This window comes from Poecilia mexicana, unplaced genomic scaffold, assembly GCF_051168715.1.
Source record: "Poecilia mexicana isolate PSO_F unplaced genomic scaffold, ASM5116871v1 scaffold_12, whole genome shotgun sequence".
In the NCBI taxonomy this organism is placed as follows: domain Eukaryota; kingdom Metazoa; phylum Chordata; class Actinopteri; order Cyprinodontiformes; family Poeciliidae; genus Poecilia; species Poecilia mexicana.
The window spans coordinates 12,083,499-12,110,269 of NW_028263381.1; the positions used below are offsets into that span (position 1 = coordinate 12,083,499).

The 26,771-nt window shown below is 39.2% G+C and overlaps 1 protein-coding gene across 3 annotated transcripts in view; it reads right to left on the reverse strand.

Moving 5' to 3' along the window:
* Positions 1 to 608: 608 nt before the first annotated feature.
* Positions 609 to 26,771, reverse strand: part of rgs3a (regulator of G protein signaling 3a) — a 96,644-nt gene continuing 70,481 nt past the window's right edge. For all 3 annotated transcript variants that reach the window (XM_088010928.1, XM_015000935.2, XM_015000940.2), the window contains 5 exons: positions 14,213 to 14,283; positions 4,901 to 5,002; positions 3,813 to 3,874; positions 2,804 to 2,970; positions 609 to 2,710 (listed from right to left, as the gene is read on the reverse strand). In XM_088010928.1, the coding sequence (XP_087867054.1) occupies positions 2,510 to 2,710; positions 2,804 to 2,970; positions 3,813 to 3,874; positions 4,901 to 5,002; positions 14,213 to 14,283 (603 nt within the window). In that variant the 3' untranslated portion in view covers positions 609 to 2,509. The remainder of the gene's footprint in view (positions 2,711 to 2,803; positions 2,971 to 3,812; positions 3,875 to 4,900; positions 5,003 to 14,212; positions 14,284 to 26,771) is intronic.

Sequence of the window (26,771 nt, forward strand, 5' to 3'; positions counted from 1 at the left end):
TCCGTTTCCCCAAACATGACATGTTGTTGCCACTCCTGTACTTCACAGTTGGAATATTGTTCTCATGTTTCACTTTCTATTCCCTTCAAATGTAAGAATTGAAGTCCGTTACAGCTGGACACCCTTCATCCACAATGGCTAAGGTGCATTTTGATTTTTTTTCATGGCATCACATAAGAAAGCAGTGTGTTTGGGGTGCAGTTTAAATATATCCACGTTTCACTTTAAAGCAAATTTTATTAAATGAATTGAATCTTGCAAAGCCATGACATCATTATCTAAGCTTGAAGTCATTGTAATTTTACCTTAACTAAAATATCTGACTCAAGGAACTATGAGCAAAAACTTTCCCTCTTCTTATTTCGTCAGTAATTAAAATAAATAATTTTGGTAGTATGATTTCATGTCTTCATCTGCATCTGTAAATGCAATGAATGAATAAACTTCTGACTCATATTATGATGAACCTGACATAAACCATTGAGCGTCGTGACAGTCGCTACATCTGCCTTTTATTTAAAAAGTGTGATCCTTTGAAACATTTATGAACCTCATCCATGTGCATATGCACATCATGATTAAAAACAAACAGACTTGACACCAGACAGTTTACTTTATCAGATGGTTGGTTTATTTATCATTAGCAATGACACCAAATGTACTCTACTGTTTTCACTTGCTATCATAGGAGATGCATTTTGAATTGTAAACAGTGAAAATGATTAAATGCATTTCATAAAACTCCTTACAAGCAGTGTATGACCAGGGGAGCAGAGCAGATTGTACCTGCTCCAACCTATTTTTAACAATATGTTATCTTATAGCTTTGAGTCTCTTGTATTTACATAGATACAATTGCGTCCCTTACTCATACCAGAAGAGACCTGTTGTTTGTTTTTTCATTTTTTTAATGTGTTATCACATAGTTTTCTTAAAGAATTATATGTACAACCATTACTTCCCCAGCTGCCTGCTGCTAGGGTGTTAACACAGAATCAGTTGCTTTAAACACAATAAGCTACTTATGCGTCTTGAAGTTTACATTAAGTCAACCTTATAGCTCGAACTATTTCTCTTAACAAATAAAAGGTAATGCAGAGCTCAAGCTGTTCCATCTTCCCCCGTTAAAAATCCAAATTTATCTAAATAAATGAACAAACCATACATGATAATAAAATAAAAATAAAAAAATTAAATATTGCACTTATAAAGATCAGGACAACATTGGACCTGTTTGGTGGTTAAGAGGAAAGTAAAAAGCTTTAGGGCGAGTGCTTGAGAAGACATGAAGGTGTCTTCTTTAGAAGCATCCAGCAAGTTAATCTAAATAAATAGGCAAACCTTTGTACACATGAAACATTTCTTTTTGCTAGGAAATGAGCAACGTTTGTGCGTAGCGCGGAAGGATAAAGGAGTGTAGATTGGATCAATAAAAAGTAGTGGGGAGGAGGGAAAGCAACAAGTGTGTGTAGAAAACCAGTAACAGCAAAGAAGATAAACCAAGCTGTAATAACAACGTCCTGAGAATTCTTCCTGATTAGTCCCGAATGAGCTACAATGTTAAAGGAGATGTTCAGTTCTGGATTTTCAGTTCCTTTAAGTAGAGAGTCTTTGGAGGCAGGAAGCAAGTCGTCTTTTTTTTTTGTTTTTTTTTTGTTTTTTTGTCCAACTCAGGCTTCAAGCTTTTAATGTGCTTGGGAAGGGAGTAGTTCTCACATTGGTGTTTGAATGCGACTCCGGTTCATCCGTTCATCTTCTTTGCTTATCTGTCTCCGCTGACGTGTCCAGTCTTGAATTGAAAAAAAGCAAAAGGCCATTCATAGAAGCTTTGAGTGAATGGGAATGTTTTTTAACAGAAAGGTAATTATGATTCAAACACTTTTGCGACCTCCATCACCAAAGCTCTGACGAAAGGGCAAAAAGAAAGAAATGACCTTTTTAATCGTACCAACAGCCGTGAAGTTCCTTCATAAAGAAGGACGTGGGGGGCAAGACGAGCGTTTAAACTCGGAGCTAAAGGGAAAAATTGACAAAAACAGTACCGGACTGTCTTCATGTCTGCAGGGTTTTTGGTGAAACCCCCTCCTATTCCCCAGTACAACTGGACAACAACACGAACAAATGCATCTTTTGACCTTAGCATTAAAAAATAAAAGCACATCAGAAACAGTGATCAGACAGGCGCTCAATTTCTGTTCCAGCCCTTGCTTTTTGGGCGTCTGTAAATCTCGTTAACATCCACCCATTCACCCATCCATCTATCTGGTAACTGTGTAAACTACATTCCTTTGCAGTGCCAAAACTTTGCTCATCTCCTCTCACACATCACAGAAATCATAGTGAACAGGATGACGTACATACGCACACGTAAAAACAAAATCAAAAAGGCAAACGATGAAGCTCACACCCCAACCACTGTCGGGGTTTTTTTTTTTTTTTCTTTTCTTCCAAGTCTGCCCATTTGTGTCTGTCGTCATCTTTCATTTCTCCTTATGTCCTTCCTCGTCTCTTATGAGGAGGATGAGGTCGATGTGGCGCTGGGCTTTTTTTGGTTAATTAAGTCCAAGTAGAGTTCCGAGCGCAGGAAGCGGGGGTATGAGTCCTTCTCCATCAACCCGTATATCCGCCTTTGTGCCAAGTCAAAGCAGGAGCGTGTCACATTCTGCAGGTTGTCCTTAGTGTGATCTCTAGTGTATGAATCCAGGTTGACCTGCAGAGGATAATGAGTGAGAAAATTGTAAGAAAGAGAAAATATGCAAAAATGAGGCTGTTTTTAAAGCAACGTTCATTTAGACCAACTTACCTCTTTACATGACTGTATCGCGATGTATTCAGCAAAGATTTTCTTGGCTTTTGAGGCCATCTTGGACTGCGACTTTATTTTCTTGTATTCCTCGCATGCTAGCCAAAATTCCAGATTCTCCTCACTGAACTCTGTGCGCAGGAAAGCTCTGAAGGCTGCCAGACCATCTGAGAGGGAGGAAAATAAACAGAGAAGAGTTGACTAAAGTGCCATGGTAACCTCCCCATTTAAGCCCTCCTTGGAGTTTCAGCTCCTAAAATAGTTCAAGTCATGTGGTTTTAATAAAGTGAGAGGTGAAAAAAAAAACAAAAAAAGAAAACGCTCAACATGGCAGAAATGATCAACGTCCAAAACATCCTGTCACTTCTTAATATTTATCACATCAGCCCTGGCAGCAAGCAAAGAATTTGATGGTTTTGAGTTCAAGGAGAAACAAATTAACTCCAGCAGTTCGGTCCTTTTAAGTTCCTGCCCAGTTAATGATTTGAGGAAGAGGGCATCCAGGGGAAAGAATGGCAGGAACCGAGTCCACCCACGGCTCCTCTCTGCACCTTTTCCGTTCCCATGAATCACACATGCTGATAAGCAGAGCGGGAGCAGGCCATCGTCTCTTACCTCATTCTGGTGAGTAGCAGTGAGGTAAGAGGTTGAGGAGAGGAAATGAGAAGAGGGGGAATACAAAGGGGCCAGGAGCGCCGAATGAGGAACAGATGTAGAGCTGGATTGATGTCAATTACAAAAGAAACACTATAATCGGGGCAAACTACATTTTTTTAAAGATCTTAAGACACATTGTCTTGTAAACTGTGGACTTTGTATGTTGGGATTAAGGAATTATGCAGCAGATTGCCCACTTGGATCAGCAGAATGCGCGTGTAATCCATATGTGTCTTTAGTTCCCAACCCTCTAAGACATGCATGGTGAGCTGAACACTTCATTTGCAAAGTGAATAAATAAGGAAGAAGGAATAAATAAATTAATTAATAAAAAAAAAAAAAAGAAACTTACATTTGTGCGCCAGCAGCTTGTCGAGCGAGTCCCCCCATTTGAGCGCTTCCTCTGGGGTGGGCCTGCAGATGAAAGCAGAGCGGTTCTTTAACAAGCCCATTTCAGCCAGATTTCTCATTGTGTGACCCATCCGCAGGATTTAAGGCTACGCTGCGCAGATGAGTGGGAACGTGTGAGCAGGCGGCTCCTGTCTGATGCTTCGCTCCGGTTTAGTCTGACACATTCAGCTCTGCCTGGTGAGAAGTTGCAGTACGTGTAGCCATGAGTCTGTCTGCCTCTCTGTGGTGGGGGTCGGCTTTTATAATTCCTCTCAATGCCAGTTTGGAGAAAGAGGGAGGGAGTTTCAGACGGCCAATCGGGAGGTGTTCTGCGTTTTAGAGCCCTCCCACCACTGACAGATTGTGTCTGCCCCCTGGTGCCTCTCATGCTCACAATGAATGCATTCTAACATTTTCCTCTCGCTGGAATCCACATTTTAGGCCCCAAACTGAGCCACTTTAGTTTGGAAGTGTGGACGACTGTTTTGTTGTTAGGCAATCGCGCCGACATACAAATCTGTTTGAACATCTGAGTATTTTATGATTTTAAACGCTTCAAATAATAAAGTTTCACTCTTGGTCTGTTTTTTGGCATTTTGGTTTGTTGTCTATGATAAATTATAAGCACAAACCTTGTACGCTTACGAGAGCAAATTTAGACCTCAGATTATTCTATGAGGTACAAAAGGTAGAAAACAAAATCACATTTAACACTTACTTCAAAATATTTTAAGAAACAATACAAAATGATTACATGTTTATACAGTTTCGTAGACAAACTATAAAAACCGAGATCACCGTATGCTGCACTGTGTGCATCTGGTAACTAAAAAGATTTATGAAATGACTAATACATGCAGTACCGTTTTTGAAAAACTTGCAAACTGCACTGTAGCCTTGATTTTTCTCATTCATTTCCTGAATGCCACACTACAGGGACGCTCCTGTCTCTCCTGCTGCCCACATGTCTGCCTTCCAACACAGGGTCGGATCCACAGACCTGTCTCACACTCACGCCCACATGCACACTGTCAGGAAGTGGCCACTTACTTGACTGACTTCATAGATTTGTCTAACTTCCCAGCTGGGTTGCTTCCTGGGGACTCATTCCTCCTCCGCAGGAAAGCCAACCGATTCTTCATGTCTTTGGCCCTGAGAGCAAGGAATATGGTGGAAGAGAAAAAAACGGGAGAAAGGTAGGTAAAAGCAGGAGGATAGTGGGGATGGGGGAGTAAGGTGTAGATTGGAGAAGGAGAAAACACAGGAAGAAAGCCAGATAAGTTTCCAGGTCTGTAATCCACAACGGAAACAATCCAAAGTATGGAAGCATCAGCTGAGCCTCAAAGCCAATCCACATAAAACCAAACGAGTAAACACCATAAAACACAAAAGGAAATGTACATTGTAGCCTTCAGCCGAGGTATGTTGGTGGAACAGCTTTGCGAAAGACAAATCGCCTCTTCCCCACTTCTCGTCGGTGTCTTTTTGTCAATCTAATATCTCACTCGGTCCTTTTGGTAGAGTGTCCCTGGCAGGTTGCTCGACAGGGACTAAGCAAATGAGGCAGAGGAGGAGAGTCAGTCCTCAATCATCTGTTTCATCACGCCATCCTCCATGCGTCCACAGAGGTTGCAGAGCAGAAGCTGACCCGAGGTAGGGGCAATAGGCCACAGTGACATCTCCACTCCCTGCAGACTTCGAATCTAAAATCCTCCGGACCACCTTTCTTCCAACCATCTCGCACAAATGAGCACATTAAGACTCCACTGCAGTAGAAACCCAGCTCCTGGTACCCATGTGGTTCAACAGGATTCTGCACATCCCCATAATCCCATGATGCGTGGCCTGTCTTCTCCCGACCTGGAGCACGTGCTGCCTCATTGGGATGTGACCTCACTCAACACCCATTTCCTGAGTCCCTGCTTTTGATTTCCACTGTGGATTGACTGGCCTGCTAATAACGCAGCGCAGCCTCGTGCGCTGCCCAGGCCTAATCACGGCGAGCTGTCCCCAAACCACAGGCCCCAGGAGAGCACGTATCCCCCCAAATTAAGAAGCAGCACTTCCTGTTATAGACACTTCTCATTCAAGCGAGCATGAACTGGGATGGAACTACAGAGTAGTATAAATACTGTACATGAACACACATGAATCCTGATGAGAGGACTCCTCTACTCCTCTACAACCAAGAGAACCTTTCCAACAGTGCAAATTTGTACCTTGCCTAATTGATGCTATCATGGCAGAAACAGGTGTCGAAAATCTCTGTTGATGTACAAAGGGGATAGAGAAAGGTTGTTTATGCAGGCTGGAAAGTGATGCGGTTTCACATGAGACAAGAGAGCACAACCAGCTGTGGATTCGTTTTCTGAGTACAGCGGGACAGGGGAAGTCAAAACATGCCTGAACAAATGAACAAATGAGCTGCAACAGGGAGCAGCTGAAGGACTCCTGATGTTGTATGGAGATTGATTTGGAGATTGCGTGTGTTTAAACTTGTAAGGAGGTCTAATAGCCGGCTTTTTCAAAACTGTATAGGCCTGAACAAAAATATACACAATCGCAGTCGATAAATTAGAATATGCATTCCAATGAGGCTCATGTATCGGATAAAAAAACAAACAAAAAAACTTTTGAAATGAATCTTTTAGGAGGTATTTTATTATTTTTATTTTGCAATCTCCAGGGCCAGGTAAAAGAGAAAATTTGCCTCCCCACACACTCGGATGAGTCATCCATTGACTGAAATAACACAAGTGCCCTGCTTGAAGCAGTCTCAAATCCAGATGCTCAACTGCTGAGCACGAATGCAGAGCTTTCGGCTTTAGAAAAACAACAGGGCTTCTCTAAAGCTGAATACCTGAAAATAGCTCAGTCCCGAAACCCTGAAGGTTGTAAATACTGTTATAACATCTCCCATCCTGTACAGAAAAAAAAAAAAAAAAAAAAAAAAAACTCATGATACCAGAGCAGAACTTATTAGATAATTCTATTTTGGGCTTTTGACTTGAGGCAATTAGGATGAGAACTGTTTTAAAATGAAAAGGAATCTCTGTCTTGCCAAAACATGTGAGCAAAAAAGAAATTTATATTTTAAAAGCACTGGAAAGTCGGCTCTCGGCCTGACCTGACAAAAGATGCCTTATTATTTATGTCTGGATCTAAACAGGCTGAGCTCATGTGAGAGTGATGTGACAGTAATGTCAAAACAACAGACACTTAAAGGGAAATCTGTGCTTCTCTTCTGCCACCATGTGGACATCACTGGATACTGCACCCCCTCCCCAAAGAACTGATATCAACCAGCATTACAATAATTCAGTTCATTGAATGTTTAATTTATTGAATATGAAATTAAATTAGTAAATGTAGCGATATTTAATCACACATTTTATTTTATTATATTTTAAAATCAAACCAAATAAATTAAAAAAATTAATGTATTCCATTACTTTTAGTCTTGTGATCCAGCTTTATGAGTTTTATCCAGCATCAGTCAGTGTTTTAATAAAGGTGTTTGGTCTGCAGCTGTTTGGCTATCCATCTTACCAGATGGATCCATTGGCCAGCAGTAGCAAAAACTTAAATTAAAGGAGCAAAGGTCATTGTGTGTATATCTTCTCTGAGCTCGGGTCCTCTACCTACCAGTTCTGCGCAGTATCTTGGCTGTGCCTAGTACTGCACATTTCTGGACTGAGATGTCTGATGTTGTTCCTGGGATCTGTTTGAGCCACTGCTCCAGTTTGGGGGTGACTGCCCCGAGGGCCCCGATGACCACAGGCACCACTGTGGTCTTCACCTTCCAGGCCTTCTCCAGTTCCTCTCTGAGGCCCTGGTATTTCTCCAGTTTCCCATGCTCCTTTTTCCTGATGTTGTAGTCACTTGGTATTGCTACATCCACCACAACGGCTTTCCTCTGTTCTTTATCCACCACCACAATGTCCGGTTGGTTCTCCATTACCATCTTGTCTGTCTGGATCTGGAAGTCCCACAGGATCTTGGCTCGGTCATTCTCCACCACCTTTGGGGGTGTTCCCCATTTCGATCTCGGGGCTTCCAGTCCATATTCTGCACAGATGTTCCTGTACACTATGCCCGCCACTTGGTTATGTCGTTCCATGTACGCTTTCCCTGCCAGCATCTTGCACCCTGCTGTTATGTGCTAGACTGTCTCAGAGGCCTCCTTGCACAACCTACATCTTGGGTCTTGTCTGGTGTGGTAGATCTGAGCCTCTATTGCTCTGGTGTTTAGGGCCTGTTCCTGTGCAGCCAGGATGAGGGCCTCTGTGCTGTCCTTGAGTCCAGCTTTCTCCAGCCATTGGTAGGATTTCCTGATATCAGCCACTTCAGTTATTTGTCGGTGATACATCCCATGTAGGGGCTTGTCTTCCCATGATGGTACCTCTAGCATCTCGTCTTCTGTTCCCCATTGCCTGAGACATTCGCTGAGCACATCGTCCGTTGAGGTCACAAGGAAAGGAGCCACAGCCAAATACCTCCAACGAATATATATATATATATATATATATTTTTTTTTTCTTTCAAATAACCAGACACTATGACCCCACAGGCCTGGGGATCAGGATAAGTAGACTGGCTACTTTTCAGAATTTTCCCAAGTGTCTCTAATCCATTGAGCCACTTCAGCTTGACCTCTCAAATGTGTGGAGCTGTTACTGATGGAATTTGGATTTTTTTTTTTCCTCTAAAAGCTTCAAAAATAGCTCAAGGCTTAATAGAGTTAAAAGAGGAGAAAAAGGGAATCTGATATAGAGTCACATGCAGGATAGGCTATTTTTGACGTCTGAAAGCACAACAACGTGCCGTTTTCTCTGGGTCAGTCATTTTAATTTGATTTCTCAAGTGTTCTCTGTTCCTCCTTTCATGTTATTAGTTTTGAGTACCTCTCCATGTTAAGTTGCTTTCCCTCCCCCCTCCCCCACTTCACTGCACATACCCCACTCCAGTCAGGTCCTAACACTATTAGCCATGTATCACCCTCCATTTGATTTAATATACCTACTAACCTCTTGTACTTAACTTGATCCGCTAAGAGGCTGACACATGCTCTGTCAAAAATTATCAAATTAAGATGATCTTTGATCTGCAATAACCAGCCAGACATTTCTGCTCCGCTGCTCAACAAGCTCTTAGCAGCATGTCCACCTCGCTGCCCGCTCGTGTCCATCTACGAGAGAGCTCTCACGCTTGAGCAAAGAACCAAGAGGTCTTTTGCTCTGCAATTACCCAACGCTATGTATTCCCTCTTTGCTTGGCTCACATTAGATGCACTAATAGCAACCCTCTGGCTATTCCTGGTGCTGCGGAAAGTAGGCCGCACTCACAGGGAAAGGCTCTGGTGGCACGTGGGGAGAGCTGCAGACAGACATAATGCAGATCCCAGTGTACCACATGCGTGCAGGAAGCAAATCTGCTACCTTCCTTTTTATTTCCCATGCCTAATCACCGCACGCCACTTTGTCGGTAATGGGTAATATAGTTTAGATGATACAGCAAAGCAAATGGCGAGCATTATCCCAGCATGCTCTCAGTTCCACTTCAGGTCTGTTGACCAAAGGCTGTGTGCTTGTGGACTGAATACGGGACATGACACACAAACAAGACTCAGTGTGGGCCTGTTTGTGTATTTGTGTATGCTGGAGTACAATGGGTCAAGTTTAGTGTTACAAAGTCTCTGACTTTATGCAATAAATAAACAAGTTAGTCTCTATTTAAAAGATCTAGCTATTTAAAAGATCTAGCAGATCTGAAATTACTACAAAATACACAATTTCAAAGCACAACACCCAGCAAAAAGAAAAACGTACACAGTGCTTTGCAGCCAAGAGAATCACTTCGCCATATTCCTAGAAAGAAAATGAAAAAAAGGAAACTGCCCCAAATTAGCACAGCTACATTGGCAATTTCTGTCAATCGAGACCCTATAAATAACTCTACTTCTGAGCAAAGCCACTGTTCTGGCTGCAAAGACCACATGAGCAATCCTCTTCCTGAAATCCAGGTTAGCTATAAGAGGAAAAAGGGACAGCCATCGAGTTAAAGTTAAAGCCGCTTCCTCCAAAATAGTTCCAGCACCTCTCTCTCAAGGGGGCTCCGTCTTCCTCACTGAGACTGTCAAATGAAATCCAAGTAGAGGTCAAGCAGCCTGCATACCACCCTAAGAGCGGCCGGATAGCAGGACATCAAGTAAATCCTTCTTCAATCAACCTGGAGAGAAAAATCCACAGTCCTGCTCTTACCTTTTCAGGTATTTCTCTGAGAAGTCCACCATGGTGTGAAACATTGGCTCTGGCATGAACGCAGCTGCATGTAAGCATATGTCAGGAGTGGCAGCGGTCAGGACCTAGGGATTTGTTTGGCAATCACATTCCTCTCACCCCCGAGAGGCTCTGCTGGAGCTTTATATAGTTCAGGGGGTCTGGAGAAGGCGGACCCTGGGCTCGCCCAATCCACGGGCAGCGCTCAGGAGATGGATTCCTTCTGCTTGGGGTCTGAAGAGTTGTTGATTTTTTTTAAGCCGAGATAAAGTTTGTCCCTCCAATAAAGCTAATGTAAAGACCTGTTTCACTGACCAGTACAGCAAACAAGTGGTAGAGCCCATTTAATCCTGCTTACTCTAATATATATCATCTCTCTTATAGTAGGAAAATATTTTGATGTTGGCAAGTATGTTGTGGTGGTGAGCTTGCATAAGACTGTAAAATAAGTGAAATCAGACTAGTATGATTCCTGATACCCCAAATAATAATAAAAAAAACCCTCTCAAAAACATTTTAAAGGGATAGTTCAGAATTTTGGAGTTAGTAAAACAAAAAATTGCAACATCATTGGTGAATCTATAATGGTATAGAGTGTGATTAAACTACATTCTTTACCCTTTCCCATCCTTTTCTGTGGGTTTTAGCATTTTGCTTAGTAAAAACTACATTGGAAAATTGAAACTAATGCTCAGAAATTCTATCCACTTGCCTAAATTGCATTTTTGCACATTTTGATGCTGCAGTGGTGATTGGGATTCTATATATTGTGCAGTTGTAGTCACAAGCAGATAAAATCTAGAAAATAACTTTGTACTTGATACAAATACAGATTCAACTGCATCAAAAATGTCAATGTCCTTCATAAACACGTAGTTTAACTTTTAAACGGCTGTTAAGCTTGAATTAATTTGTTATTTTGAGAAAAGCTGATTTGAAAAACCGAATGAACGCAATTTCAAATAAAAGCAGCCATTTAAAGTAGTTGGAGCACTTGTATTTTTCCACAGATGAGCAAAAAACATATTGACTTCCTAAGATGCTTGTTGGTTCTTCACAGGTTGTGAAAACAACACTGGCTGACCAAGACTTGTGCGCTTCAAGACCTCCGTAGATGCCCTGCGGTATCTAACACCACGATGTTAGCAGCAGATCCTTACAGGTCAGTAAGTTGTGACTTGGAGCTACTCTGGATCAGACGCCTTCCGGCACATCACCAAACATTTTTTCCCTTTGCGTCATAGTCGGTATGTTCTCACCATGGCCTGATGAATTTTAAAGTTGCCCCATACCAGCCGAATGAGATCTCTTGGATATTTTCATTATCCAAGAGATAATTTTGCTTCTTTCTGAAAGTTTTTTTTTTTTTTTTTTACATATGCACAGCACTGGAAACTGATTCTAAGCTGCCGACTTTCAATGTGAACTGGATTTGAAGCCTGCACAAAAACCACAAGCTGCAAATTATTAGTGAAAATGCGATAAGAAAAAATCTTTAGTGGATAGAGATAGTGCACAAATGATTTTGGCCAGTGGTTAGAGAGCACAGTCTGAACTTATAAATAGCTCTAATAGATTTTGCAGCTGCAGATATATTTCTTCAACACACTGACGTACATCTCTTGGCTCCCATAGCTCTTTCTGTATGTTACCTATCAGCCTTCAACATCTGGAGGAAATAATTTCATTTCCTTCATGCGTGGCTGGGAAGCCTAAGATTTCAATCTATAGCAGCAAGATATTGAATTTGTATTCCTCTGAGTCACACTGAAAGATATTGTGTCCAGAGCATGTTTATTTGTGTGACTTTCCTGTGAATGAGCAGATAAAACTGGTGGCTTTCAGACAAGCCAGATGAAAAAAAAATGTCAGGAAACAGTTTAAAGCTGCAGTAAGTAACTTTTAAACAACCATCATTCTTACATACTTGTTAAAAATCTCACTCTTTCCTGACGAGCGTGGCTGATGCTGCCAAGACTTTCCTCATTGCTCTCACCCTCCACCTTGCTCTCTGCTAGGCTACAGCTACTTCTCCACACCAGTTTATTGTGGATGCTTCTGCTAGTTATCATGTCTATTGATGATGGAGGATAAACCGTTTTCCTGTAACAGTGAACATATTTGCACAAATATGTAAAAAACATATTTCGATAAAACTTTAAAATTACACAAATCCAATAAGACATCATCAGTTCATTGGCCACAAGGACAGTTGTACTAACATACAAAGTCCACTATGCATGAGAAGCTTTGTTTATTGCTCAGTTTATTGATTCACGATGACAGAAGAGCGATTTACTTTTCATCAACTAAAGATAAACTATTCTCCTTTTTGAAGCTGTCACTGAAGTTGCAACTGTGCAGAGCAGATGCCTCTCGTCAAACATTGTAGAAGTGAACCCTTAAAGCTAATGGCTGTTGCACCTGGATAACTCATTGGATATTTGTAAAAAAAACAAAAACACAGTTCAGCAGATAGAACTGCAGCAAGGAAGGAAGTATAGGCTGCTCTGTGATAATAATGTTTATGCAGTCTAACACTCCTGTTGATCCATGAAGCTGCCTGACATTTTCTGTCAATAAGTGTTTGCTGCTCCTGAGTTTAGATTGACAAAGTCAAGGTCTTTATGCACCTTCACGAACTGTGTATTGCAGACACAAAGCCAAATGTGTTTTGGGGGGATTTTATGTGATAGACCAACAAAAGTAACACACAATTGTGAGATGTACATTTGCATCAAGCCAATTTTGTGATACCCCAAATAAAACCTAGTCTGAACAGTGGCCTTTACAAATCAAATAGAGTCATATTGTAACTTAATAATATCACAATCACAGTCCAGACCTAAATCCAGTCGAGAATCTGTGGCAAGGCTTAAAACTTGGCATTTACACATCCTTCCATTCAGACTGACCAAACAAGAGCTACCTTGTAAAGAACAATTGACAAAATTTTGGGCTGTACATTTGCAAAGCTTTGCAACTGTACGTGAAAATAAATGTATTGTCTCGGGCTGTTGGCTGTGAGTGAATAGGACAAAATGTAAAAACAAAGTTGAAGGTGTATGAAGAACGCAAGGCACTGTTTGATCCATCTCGTATCTAAAAACCTTAAGAGGAAGTAATCTATCCATGGAATCATTTTTGAAACTCTGCTCAAGACTTGTGGCTTTTGATTTGATTATAGTTTTTCTCAATGAAGCCAACTTGAAGATGAATCTTTATCTGCTGCTTGTCAGGCATTAATACCTCACTTACTTTCCAGCATATTTCCGCAGGATGAAACACAATACTCTTTTTCTACTTGGCATCATTTATTTCCTTATATTATGATTAAAATCATCTTACTATACTTCAACTCATTTATCATCTACATTAACAAAATCATTACTCATGGACATATGAAACATTTTAAAAACAAATCTGACATTTTACATTTTTTAAACTAAGTTATAAAACTGGAAACAGTGTTTAAAAACACAGTCTAGACTACCGGTGTAAAATAAAGCACTGGAATTTTAATCGCTTAATCTGCTGTTTAACTAAACAGCACAAACACAACCTGACAGGAAGAGCAAAACTCAGCTAGCAGGCCTGTGGACAGCCTCTGCTTTACAGTCTATATGTTTAAATAATGGATCATATCCATATCTTATGGATATCATCTGATGAATCCCAGAGGTGTTGACACACCAGAAAATACACAAACATTTCTCACACCTCTGAGAATGTCAGACACAAACATGCATTTACCAATCCTTAGCAGATTTACCTGATAAGAGGTTGTTAGAGTTTGTGAACATTTCTACATGAGTCCAAAAGAGTCTTTAATTCAGTTTAGGCTTAAAAATGTTCTTCAGAGTGACAGTACAATGAACTCTTCTCACCCAAACTAACACAATGCTGGAGAAGGTGCTGATGTTTCAACTGCAAGAGACTCACTTCAAATTTCCTTAGCATTAAAGGCTAATTCCTTAACTGTGAGCTATGTCCACCCTGCTGAACACCCTGCTTGTCCTCATAACCTATATGTTAAGACACTTTTATAAAAGTTGACTTCAGGGATTGTAAAAAGAGGACTTACAGGTTCTTGGACTTCTTCTTCTTTGTGCCGTTAGGGCTGACCTCACAGCTGCAGGGGGATCCGGCGCTCAGCTAAGGGGAGAGGAAAGAGAAGACACACTCCGTCATCCACCGTCCACACTTGAAATGGGGGGCCCTTGGTAGGCTCCTGCTGGATATTTTGACAAGCTCCTACATGCAACTTAGTTGGCTTTTAAGCTTGTAAATCCACAGTGTGTCTAGTTGAGATAGATGAAGTGTGACACACGTACAGCAAAGCCGACAAAAATGGCTGGCCCACAGCAGTAGTCCACATTGTAAATCCCACAAAGCTCTGTAGAGGTGCACGGCTGTATCTTGCTCAATTAAACCATGCGAGAAGCCAGGGGCTGGCGGTTATTGACAGTGTATAGCAAAGGAAGGAAACAGAGAGAATGAGAGAGTGTGAAGGACCACAGCTGTTGTTTCTGGTGGCCCTCCAGCTGTGGCCAAGGTTTAAAGTGTTGAACTGGGACCCCTGGTTTCACATTACACTTTCTGCCAGGCCGGTGTTTTGATTGGTCAAGAAGAAAAGGGAAGTGGTTTCAGGGTGGGGAAAGGGTCAGTCCTCACTAATCTGATGGCCTGAAGCTGCCCCATTGTGTGTGTGTGTGTGTGAGACTCTAAATAATGAGCCATTGTATTACTGGACCATGCAGTTGAATCTGAGCTAGATACTGGCTATGTCTGCTAACACAGAGTTGGTATTTTCTACCTCTATGGGAACCAATTTGTGTTCCAACCTTGAGGATGGTGAGAGCATGTTGGCAGGCCTTCAGTAACTCAAGCTGTTTTGTCTTCCTTCTGGCCTTAAAACTAACTGTTTGAAGTTGGAGCAGAATTTAAAAAAGAAAAATTACAACTTTACCTAAAAATGCAATAAGATATCTACAATTATTACCAAAGATTACTACAAATATAAAACCCCCTTAATTATTTGAGATATTCTTACCAAATTCCTAACTTAAAACTTTTCCTGCTGCTGCTTTCAGTGATTTTTGTTAACCATTTCATTTCCAAGTCCTCTTATAGTCTAGACATTTTTTTTACAGTCAATTGTTTTCAACAAGTCACTGATACCCAAAGAGTTGCAAAAAATAAATACTATTTTACCTAAAATGAAATGATCATGAAAATGTGACTTATTCTTGTAAGATAACATGTCCATCTTCTAAAGTTTGATTAAATCGCTTTTAAACGCATCACAGTTACAATTAAACCACAACAAAAGATGGAATTTGTCTATTATCCCAATTTTAGAGGCAACCATGTACTGCAGCACAAGCAATCTGTTGCTAGCATTTGATTGTGAATGCATGTGTGGGATGGTAGACCTAGTAGGGTTTGCATACTGTCAGAATGGACTCATTGTATTATGGTCTAATGCATTTGGAAAAATAATGCTGAGCCTCATGACTTCACATTCACAGTATTGTATACCCATCAATCACTCTGCATAAATCAGCTTCACAATGTTATAGCGAAATACAGGACTTCAGGATATCTGAAGTAACAAAAACTATAACACGCATGAAAAACCATTCCTTTCATAGCTCTGTTCTTGATTTGGGTTTCTTTGGCTCATGTCTCATTGTAAACCTCAAAATGATTAAGGGTTTTGATGACCCTTTAGCATCTTAATGAATTAAGATGCTAAAGTTATTGGCTACTTAGACATTACTGATGATTGATTCCCTTCAGCGTTTTTAAATTAAAAAGTACGCTGAATTAATTTATTAAAGCTGATATACTTGTTTATATTTAAGACTACTTTTACACAATAAAACCTTTACTCATTATTTCTCTCTTAGCTTACTATTAATTAGTTTATCTTGATGTTTTCACCAGTTTCTGAAAAAGAATGAAACTGAAACTTCTTATAGCAGAGCAGTTACTTTGCCCAGTTTGAATATTAAAGGAAGAAAGTTGAATTGATCAAGTCTTTTATTGTGTCTGTGATTGCAAGTTTAACTACAGAGCAGTGTAACTCTCACCCCTCTCTCTCTCTCTGTGTCTCCTACCAATGTCCAAAAAGGGGGAAGAGATATTTTGTGGTATTTTATTCTTTTAACAGCAGGTCAGAACTATAAAATATGAGGTCAGCCGTGTGAATCTTTAATCAGTGCAACTCTACACATTTATAAAAAAAAAAAAAATCTCTTGCCAACACGGATAAAAGTGCCGCAGTGTGTTAGAGTGGATTTATACAGTGGTTATACAATTTGCATAACAAATAAATGTTTCAAAACCTGCAACCACTTCAAATAACAGTCATGATTTACTTCTTTTTTTTTCTGCAAGAATTCACTGAGTGACATCCAACTCTTCACTTCAGAGGAATAAAGCTCACAGGAAAGGCTGGTAGTCTGACTGACATCTTGCTGAAACACAAACACAAACCTTTTCGAAAAAGAGGCAAAGACTTTGCCCCTTTCGGAGACATCCGTCATGTCAGGTCAGTTAGTGCTTAACAAAACAACTAGCTAAATGAAATCTGCGAGGCCATATAAACAGAAGTCTGATCCGGTCATAGATGTTTCACACACAAATCTGGAACCTGCTGAGCACATTTGGAGAGGTGCTAAACAGCTGTCAGTGAAGGCATCCAAGCTGGGACAAACCAATTGCCAAAGAGAAACAACGAAGATATTGGTGTTCCTTCAAGACACGAGTGGTTTTTGAAGCAACTTTCTATATAATCTGACCCAGGACTTTTATTTTGAAGGTCAATCTAAAAATTGGGTAATAAAAAACCCATTTTTGTGGTAATAAATCCCTAATAACACCTGAACAACAAATACATTAAAAAAATATGTTTCCTGTCTACACGTGCAGGAAACATGAATGTATCATATCAGTGAGACACAAATTGCATCACCATAACTCCATACAGAACAAAAGTGGACTTCCATCTTCCTTTTAATACCTATTTATGGAAGTGGAGGTGCAATATACTGCACATAAATTGCATTATACCTCAGAGGGATCATTATAGGCTACAAAAAAAAAATATGACTTGCCTACTTTACATGAGTATCAGCTTCTAGCAGGAAGTAGAATCACGACACAAGGGAACGGCTACGTAAATCTGATATTTTTAGAAAGGCCGTCTGACGTACGTCAGGCCACAGGTGGCTCCATCTTCAGTTCTCCCTCCACTTCACTTGCATGCTGCTCTCACCACTTCACGGTTCTCCCGACAACAGCTAAGCACACAAAGGAGGGGGAAGGCCACGCAACTCATAGATCAACCTGATGTTTACTCATGTAAACACTGTAATTCAGAGAGCATATTTGGTTTTTCATTCCACAGTGCTATTAAATGCATAATGTTTAATAGCATTTGCTGTTTTTATTGTTTCAGTGCATTAAAGTTGCAGCACTAATGAAGACAAAAATAAAGATGTATTATAAATGTATTAATGTAGAGATCCTTAAATGAAGAAATATGTAATACCGGCTAAGTAGGATTGCTAATATGGTGGTTATCTATACATTCAACAGGTGGCTAAAATATTTCTATAACCAGTTGCTAGGCATGAACAAGTTAATAGTATACTTATAAATCAGTTTTAAAAATAAAAAAAAGAGTCTAAGCCAGAGAAAGTACCTGGTTGAAGTTTTCTTGAGATTTATAGAGCAAAGAGTAAAAAATCTGAAGGTCAGGGGAAAAAAGAGTACTATAACCTTCTCTTGCATATAATGACAGAAAAAAATTGGCCATTTAGAAATAATTCAGTCATGGTATCAATCATTTTTATTGGTTCAAAACTATAGTTTAAGTTATGTGGTGACAATAAATTAAAAAGTTGGGGGTCATCTTTTTTTATCCAGTTGACTGAATTGTTTCACTTATAAAACAATTAGCAGTATAATTATTATTTATTTTCTTTTTGAGATCTTTATCTAGTTTTTTTTTATATCTTAAAGATATATTTTGTGTTGCACCTAAGCAACAGTGCAAATAAACTTTTGAATAGTGATCAAACTTTCCAGCACCACAGCTTACTGAAGTTGGAATGTAGCAGCGTTAAAGTCTTAAATTTAAAAACAAAAGTCTCAAAACTGTCACGCTCGCACATGAATTATAAAGTTTCAAGCTTTCCATGTGATCTCTCAGTCTGATCCTACTCTGGCCCCAAATACACAAAAGAGACTTTCCACACAGCGGCTGTCCTAAAAATAACTTTGGTATGTGTGTGTGCGCGCGCGTGTATGTGTGTGTGTGTGTGTGTGTGTTTTACATGCCTGAATGAAGACAGCTAGAGAGCAGAGGATTTGCCAAAGACCACAGGGTGATGTGGCCCCCCGGAGACTAGACATGCAGATGTTGACACAGTGTTACGGGTTTTGCAGATAAAACTTTGGCTGGCTCCATGCACAGGTGTCACTGGAACCTACTGGGGTATTTCTGCTTATAGAAACGTGATAATGATTATACACATACATCTCTAATAGTGCTAATAGTGTGTTTTAGCTTTAGAATTTCATTAATTGACCTTGTCTGTGTGCATTTAAACTCGACCCGCTCGCTCAGGTTGCTTCATTCTTTCCTTTCATTTAATTTCCCAGCTCCTTTGTTTGTGTTTTTTTTTTTTATAAACTGGTGTCTGAACAATGTTTCGGGAACTCAGACAATCTACTTCCCCCTTTAGCGAGGCCATGGCTTGGTGCTACATGTCCTGTCATTGTGTGGCTCCGCCATGTGTGATGTGTGCGTTGGTGGGCCACACTATGTTCACACTGATGTAATGACATCTGTTCAACAGGTGATTTATCCATGAGCAAAAAATAAGGTCAGTTGTTGAGTTACTGGACAATGCTGAAATATCAACTATTAAACTCTGGACATCTTAGTCTCCTCAGGTTGCAGTGTCATCTTGCAGAGGGTTCTTGCAATTTGAAGTTGTGCTGACTAATGTTATTATTATGTTACAACAAAACAGAAGCTAAAACTAGAATTTTGACTTATAAATCACTTCCCTCACACAGGATACTTAAACTCTGTGTATTCAGAGGGAAATTTCTTTAATAAGATAAATTTCCCTCTTGTGTCCAGTGGGGGAGATATAATCTTTTTCAATTCCACACATCTTTACCAGGAAATAGTCAAATTATAAACAAACTTGATATGAGTTTGAAATTATAAAAACAAATGATGTGTAGTACAATATTTGTGTCCGTTTTTAAGCCTATGATGTTGTCCGCAGAGATTTTGACAACTTTCAGGCCTTGGACCTCACAGGGAACAGCATAAGACATGAGTCATGGTCACAGTCTGTTACCAGACAGTGTTGATTGTAAGTGTGAGACATACAGTATGTTAGCAGCCTGTCAGGCCACAGCATTTAACATGTTGAATTCATCATAATATAAAGCATAAAATACAGAAAATCAGATTAAACCCTTTCTACTGTTTTATGGAATCTAACATTTGATTGATCTTTTATAAAAAATACAAAAAACTAGAGTAATTTATTTGCTGTAATCAATCTACAATATATGGTTTAAAAAAGGTAAAGTTTACCCTCCAATTTTTTAAGAATTGACCCTGCCAGCCAATCAGAAGCATTGATTCAGAGATACTTTTTTCTTGTTATTCAACTGAATTAATCATCTTTCTATGCAGTCAGTTATAACCACTAACCAGATTATACACAACCAATGAACATGACGTTAAACCAGTTGAGAAAAATTAAGGTAGTGAGGAAAAATATTTTTTTGTTTTGAATTCTATCATCTTGCTGAAAATGAGAATAACTAATCAAATCCAAAGTAAACCCTACTTCCATCCAGTGAAAAAAAATTAGATATTTTTAGATTCAACTACTCTGAAATAACAGAGCTTTGGTAAATGTAAGAAAACACATGGCTCCACGAGGTAGGGTACTGTGAAAATATGCACAACCGGTAAAAAACCAGCCTAATTTTCACATTTGTTCAATAATATAACAAGGTTGAATTTGCTGAGCAATGAAAAAACATAGACAACTCATCCCACCCAGATAAAACAAAAAATATTGAAAAACACCTAATAAATACAAAGACCTTAAGAAAACCACACAGCAACTCAAAAGACAAATATTAAATTATCCTGAAATCTTTCACATGGATTTGCAAAGTGCATTCCTAAAGATGAGCCTTTGAGTGTTTTCCTTGTGCTTGACATTTTTCCCACAGATATTTGATATCAAAAGCCTCAAGAAAACATTCCTGAAGTATTTTGCCTCAATATTTTCTTTCATACACGATTACATAATTGCCCTAGTGCCATGTTACTTTTTCTTCCCCCATTGTTTCAAAAGGTTTCAGGAAATATTTTTGTTGAACTTCCTTTACAAATGCAAGGAAATTTCAGGGAAAAATAAACTTTTAGCTGCCCATGGATGATTGTTTTGTAACCGTGCCTGGGCGGATGTCCTTGAAAATGTGCACACATGCATTAATTCATAATTCATAGCAAATGCCATCAATCCACACATACCGTCACTTTTAACAGGTGTTGCTATAATAGTTTGCAACGTCCAAAAATTAACTTAGAGGCGATACTGATTGACATCTGCTCCAAATATATATTGTTACTGGAACCAGTAGTTGAATTGTTTATGCGTGAGGGTCAGGATGTGATTTTAATACAAAAAAAAGAGAGAGAGACATAGCACAGTCTGTATTTTGAGATAAATTGTTCTCTGCTTATTCATCAGCTACAAGGATATAGCCGTTTCCTGCCAGAGTATTTCCCATACTGCAGGATGTTCATGAACAATGCAGGTGCAACGTCACTTCTTTAAACTGCTCTAGAAAAAGATGTCAGGTTATCCAGCCCTAGAACCAATGGTACCCATTAAAATGTTATCTACTGCCAAAGTGATGCAAGAACACGGGTCAATGTTTGCAAAAGCAAAATTACAAATTTTGCTTTTGCAAATTATCAAACTTTAAACTAATTTTTTTCTCTGTAAGCACATAAAAAAGCTGAAACATCTCTACTTGGGTTTGGTGTTTATTCCTCTGCATCCTGCGTTATTCCATCAGTGGTGGATGTGTACAGATTTCTGAGTTTACAACACTAATATACTTTCCAAAATATTTCCTGAGCGATGTTTTTTAAACAGATGTCATCTAAACAACTTTATTCTGGACATAAGAATCATGATATGTGTGTACACAAGTGAACTGCAGTCAGACATGAAAGATTCCTCAGATTCCCGGGATTCCAGCATTAGTACCACCTTAAACAAATTTTGCAAACAGATAATCCTGAGGTCTGCATCTACACTGCCATGGGTATACAGCAAAGCTAATACTTTAATCAGGAGGAACGGAATGCATACAATTTTTGCTTAACTAACAACAATGCATATTTTGAACAGATACTGATTATACACATAGTTTTGGGATAGTATCAGATTGGTGTTACACATCCGGCTCTCTTAAGGATGCGGAAACTGCAGTGGCTGGAAAGCATTCCAATTTGAAAGTGGATAAAGAGTTAGAGTTACCTTTCAAATACCAAAGCATAACATTAAAGTCTTAGCAGCTGGACCTAATTAATGCTGTGACAGATGACGTTAGAACAAGTTTCAATTCAGATCAAGTTGGTTATGTAATACCAAACAACCTTGAAAGCTTTAGTCGTACGTTGTTTTAACAATGCCACTTCAGTTTAAGTTGCAAAACGTTGTATAACTGCTACAGAACAAATCCGATAGAGTAGAAACAAGTCGTTGACCTTTATGAGCAACTTCAGCGAAGAAAAACGTCAGGCTTTAAAATATACTACAAAAACATCTTAAAACAAAAGGGATATGCTTTGATGTTAGATTCACAACAGTGTGCGATTACATGAGCAACAGTCTGTTCTGATTTCCTGGGAGGGAGGCAGGAAAGGGCTGTTCCGGCCTGTCAAACTTTTATTTGCATGTCTCTCTCTACCTTCATGATTGTTTGATCGCATCTTGAGAGGACAGAACGTGTGCTCTCATCAACACACGGGCGCTGTTCACTCCAACTCTGGCCTCCTGGGATGTGTAAGTGAGAATGCATTTCTGTGTCCAGTTTCTGCCAAACACTTACATGTGTCCATAGTTCAAACATGTAGAGTTATGTGCTGATGCAGGCCTATTAGGCTACACTCAGATGAAGCACAAGTTCTTGCTACCTTACTGTATGAGCCCCCTTTTTTTATTTGAGAACATCAAGGCCCTCAGAAAAAATCTCCAAGTAGTCCCTTCAAAGTGTCGCCTTCGGAAGAAACAATGCTGGATATTGTAGAAGCAACTTTATAAAATTATATTATAATCTTTAGTTTCTGAGATCTGAGCTTGGAAAGATTGTTGATCTAAATCCAATGGTTTTCTGCATGATCGGCAGTGAAAAGTGGTCAGCCGGTCGGAAATTGAAACCAATCTGTAAATGCACCATCCCTGAGCCGCAACAGCGGTACCTACAGAAAGATTTGTAATTGAAGAGTCTATGAACAGTTAGTATTAATACTTGTGCCAACCACTAACTCTGCTAATTGTAACTCAAATTCAGCTCTTTTTGAAATAATAGTGAAATTTGAAGTACACAAGAAATGCTTAATCATGGGAGAGATGTTTCTTAAAGCTTCTTAAAATGTAATGAATTATTTAAAAATCTAACATAAAAGCTATAGTATTTTCCTAAATTAAAGTTTAACTTAGAGTTTGTTTATTTTATGCAAAAAGTATATCGGCATCTCAGAGCTTTACAAAATCAGAAATTTATAAAAAGTAACAGATTATTTGGTGGTTGTATCTCTTTAAAATCATGATAATCGTGATTAATGTTACAGCTATAAAATACGTAAACTTCGTATTTTATAACTGCAATCAGTTGATTTTCCTTGCAGACATTATTAGCAACATAAATTCAGAAACTGTTTTAACTGCGTCACTTTCTAGACACTCACTGCATCTGCAAAGCCAAATCGTGTTGTGATGGTATTTTCTTGCGCATTAAGATATGTCACGTGCAGTTGCTGAAGCGCATGTTTACTGCGACTAGTGCATCACGCATCTTTAAACATTTAGTCTTAGTGTGCATATGTATATGTAAAGAACCATCTACTGCATCAACATTTATGTTACCATTTGCTGAGTCAGTCAACACCGCTATGGCAACAAGCGCTGAAAACACATCTGCGTCATTTCTCGGATTTGCTGCACGTCAAGAGAGTACTGTTTTGTGCCAGTGGCACCGTCGACAGTCCTTCGCCTGACGACTTCAGCACGTACAATACAAAGGTCACTGAGGAAACGGAAACTACTGGAAGTACTGCTACTACTGCAAAGTAGATGTTCTTCTTGACTCTTGGCTTACTTTCATTCCACATTTCCAACATTAAGTCAAAACAGGATTTTATGATCTAAAACACATAGCCGGAGTTCACCCTCTTCAAACACCGGGACTTTAAAGCTTTTATGCTTTTATTTCTAGTCGTTTAGAGTTCTGTAATGCCCTGCTTTTTGGTCTACCTACGAAAAATCTGTCCAGCCTTCAGCTGTTACAAAACTCTGCTGCTCATTTGCTAACCAAGACTAAGTGGCGGGCTCATATTACACCTGTTTTGAAATTGTTGCAGTGGCTCCCTGTACGTCTCAGGATTGATTTTAAGATTCCGTTAGTGGGTTTTTAAATGTCTTAATGGTCTTGCGCCATCTCATCTTGCAGAGCTGCTATTAACTTGCCAATCCCTGCGGACCCAAAGGTCCTCTGGTACTGGACTATTAACAGGTCTAAGAGTCAGAACACACACTTACGACAGAGCCTTCTTTCCAGTATTACGGCCCCCGTCTGTGGAATAGTCTGAAAGAGAAGCTGAGGGCCGCAGAGCATATGTTGGTGTTTTTAATTGTTTCAAGACCCATATTTGGGAGGGAGGGTATAAAACTGATTGATTGACTGAACTCCTGAAATGATGAATGTGTATAATTCTTGGCTGTATTATTTTTCAGAGTCAAAATAACTAAAACTATTAAACCTTTGTGCTTAATACTTGCCAAGGTTGTCCTTTTCCAGCATTTCTATTCTATTCTATTATTCATGCAAGAAGAATAAAAATCCAGCTGCTGTTTGACTGCCAATTTTTTAAATGTCAGCACTGTTAGAAAATGTCAAGTTTTCCATAATAGTTTGGGTATTGTTACAGCGCCTCAGCCAAGAACATTTGAATGTTCAGTCCGAGATTTCACTGCCGTGCTTCTCTTTTCAATTACGACACAACCTGGACCGCGTTTTACTCTTGGATGGATTTCAAAGTACACTAGTATTGCTAATTGACATTGTGGTGCACCAAAATAGAGGATACAGTAAATGGGGAAAGTGCAGTACATTCCCACACCTCCTCAAATCCAGCTTACAAAGGTAACGAGCCAGTAACAGTAAATTAATCACAAACGACTGAGCAATTACATCAGATAAATGATAGTAATTAAAGCACAAGCTGCAGCTTGTGGTGATTTGTTAGAGAAAGTGAGCTCACATGCTGCACGTGCAAAGCTATTTGTCTGTGATAAATATTTGTAAATCAGAGCCTGCACATGCATCTAATTCTAAAACACAGTTTGTAGAGATAATCTAAAAAAAAAAAATTTTAAATCATTCATAAAAAAATCATAACATCTCGCTGTGTGCTGACGCAGGTTGGCCACGTTTAAATGAAGGATTGCGCATTTAAAACTGCCCTAAACACATATAGATGCATATTTATATAAATCAGAGCCAGGGAAAATAATTTCACATTTTCCAAAATCAAAACTGTTTGTGTTACACATGCTGCGCCAGACAGCTGAAAGCTGGGAAAAGCTAGAGGTAATTTTGGTGACGAAAAAACAAAACATGTCCAGCTGCAAGCATTAGAGAAAACAGGTCAGAAAACTGATCCTCCGTGATTCTTTGCAAATATTTTTCTATTTAAATGAATTGTCTAAAGTATATTCAAAAAGTAACAGTTTTGTTATCTAACTGAATAGCATTTTTATTCTAATATTCAGAACATTATGCACTGGGTGCTGTTGGTGTGTCTGTACATGGAGCTTTAGATTTTTTTCTCATGCAGACTTTCTTTTGGTGATAGTCACTCACCTTCTCCTAAAAACATGTGGGGCAGAAGATGCATTTTTAAAATCTTATCCTTATGAGATTATAAGCTTATATTCTCTGAGTAAATGCTCAGCAAGAGTCAGAGATTTGAATCAAGTCAAGGACTCTGACAATTGGCAGATTCTTTTGGCCATATAGTCTCAAGATATGTTGATGCAGCTGAAGCAGGAGCTGGAACAGAAATCTGGGTGGAACAATAGGAGGATGTAAAATGTGAACTTGGCTGTGTGAAGTTGTGCTTCGTATCCAAGTTAAGGGGGGAAAAGAGGGAGTAACTACATCTTTTGGCATATTGTAAATGTAGATCACATTAGTGACTAGCACTTGCTTGTTGCTTTAGATTCTACAGTTATATGCTGTATTATAAAAAGTGAAAGAGACCTCATTTGTAAGATTTCCTTTGTTCAACTCTCAGTGGTATAAGAAAGTGGAAGCAACTAGGAACCCAGCTATTAAGTGACATGCCTTGTATGTATGAAGACATCTTAAAATCTTATTATGTGAATGAAAAGTCAACTTTATACATGGCTGATATAAGCCATGTAAAAAGGGAAACAATTGGTAGCTTCTGCATTTGTGTGTTATGATGATATATAACGGAGCTCAAGCAAAGGTTGGAAAAAGGAAACCAAAACAGAAATCAGTATGACAGCTACAAAGGGTGAAATGACTTTGTCATGCATTTTAAAATTAATTGTCATTCAATATAATGTATGTAAAGTGTAAATGCATATAGGTAGAGCTGTAACAATCTTCCTCCTTCCTTTTCAGCGTCCAGATAAAAACCAAAAAAAAGAGAACGTGGCTCAAAAGCAACAGAAATCTGTAAAGAAACCTTCTGCTAATAAACAGTTCACTTACAGATTTATAATCTTTGATTTCACGGCAGTCTGATGCACATTCCTGCCTGAATGCTGAAGGTCTGTCTGACTACTTCATCTCTTCTGGACCTCTTCTGTTACAGCACTGCACTCCAAATCACTAAAAATAGTGATTTACATGTAAACCAAAAACATTACATTTAGTACAGTCAGGGACATTTGTTGTCAACAGCTCTTTTGGTGAGTAGATGTTACATTTCCTGCTCTGAACATTTGCCGGGTCCCTACGGTAAATATTCACTCGCTAGTCAGTTAGCATTTTCTCTGGATGTATCCAATCCGGCTGCATTCTGCAAAAATCTGACCTCTCAAGACCTTTTGTCCCAACCAAGTTAATTAACACACACAACATATTTACCTGCAATAATATCAACTAATTCATGTCAACTCAGAAAGGTCCAACTATTTGTGGGATTGATTAGCCTCAAACGTCTGCAAAACACTTCAAAATAACTCACTGGTGTTTCGTTTGATTTTCCTTCAACCTCTTGACTAGTTTAGTCAGTAAAAAAAACAAACTATTTTTAGATTTGA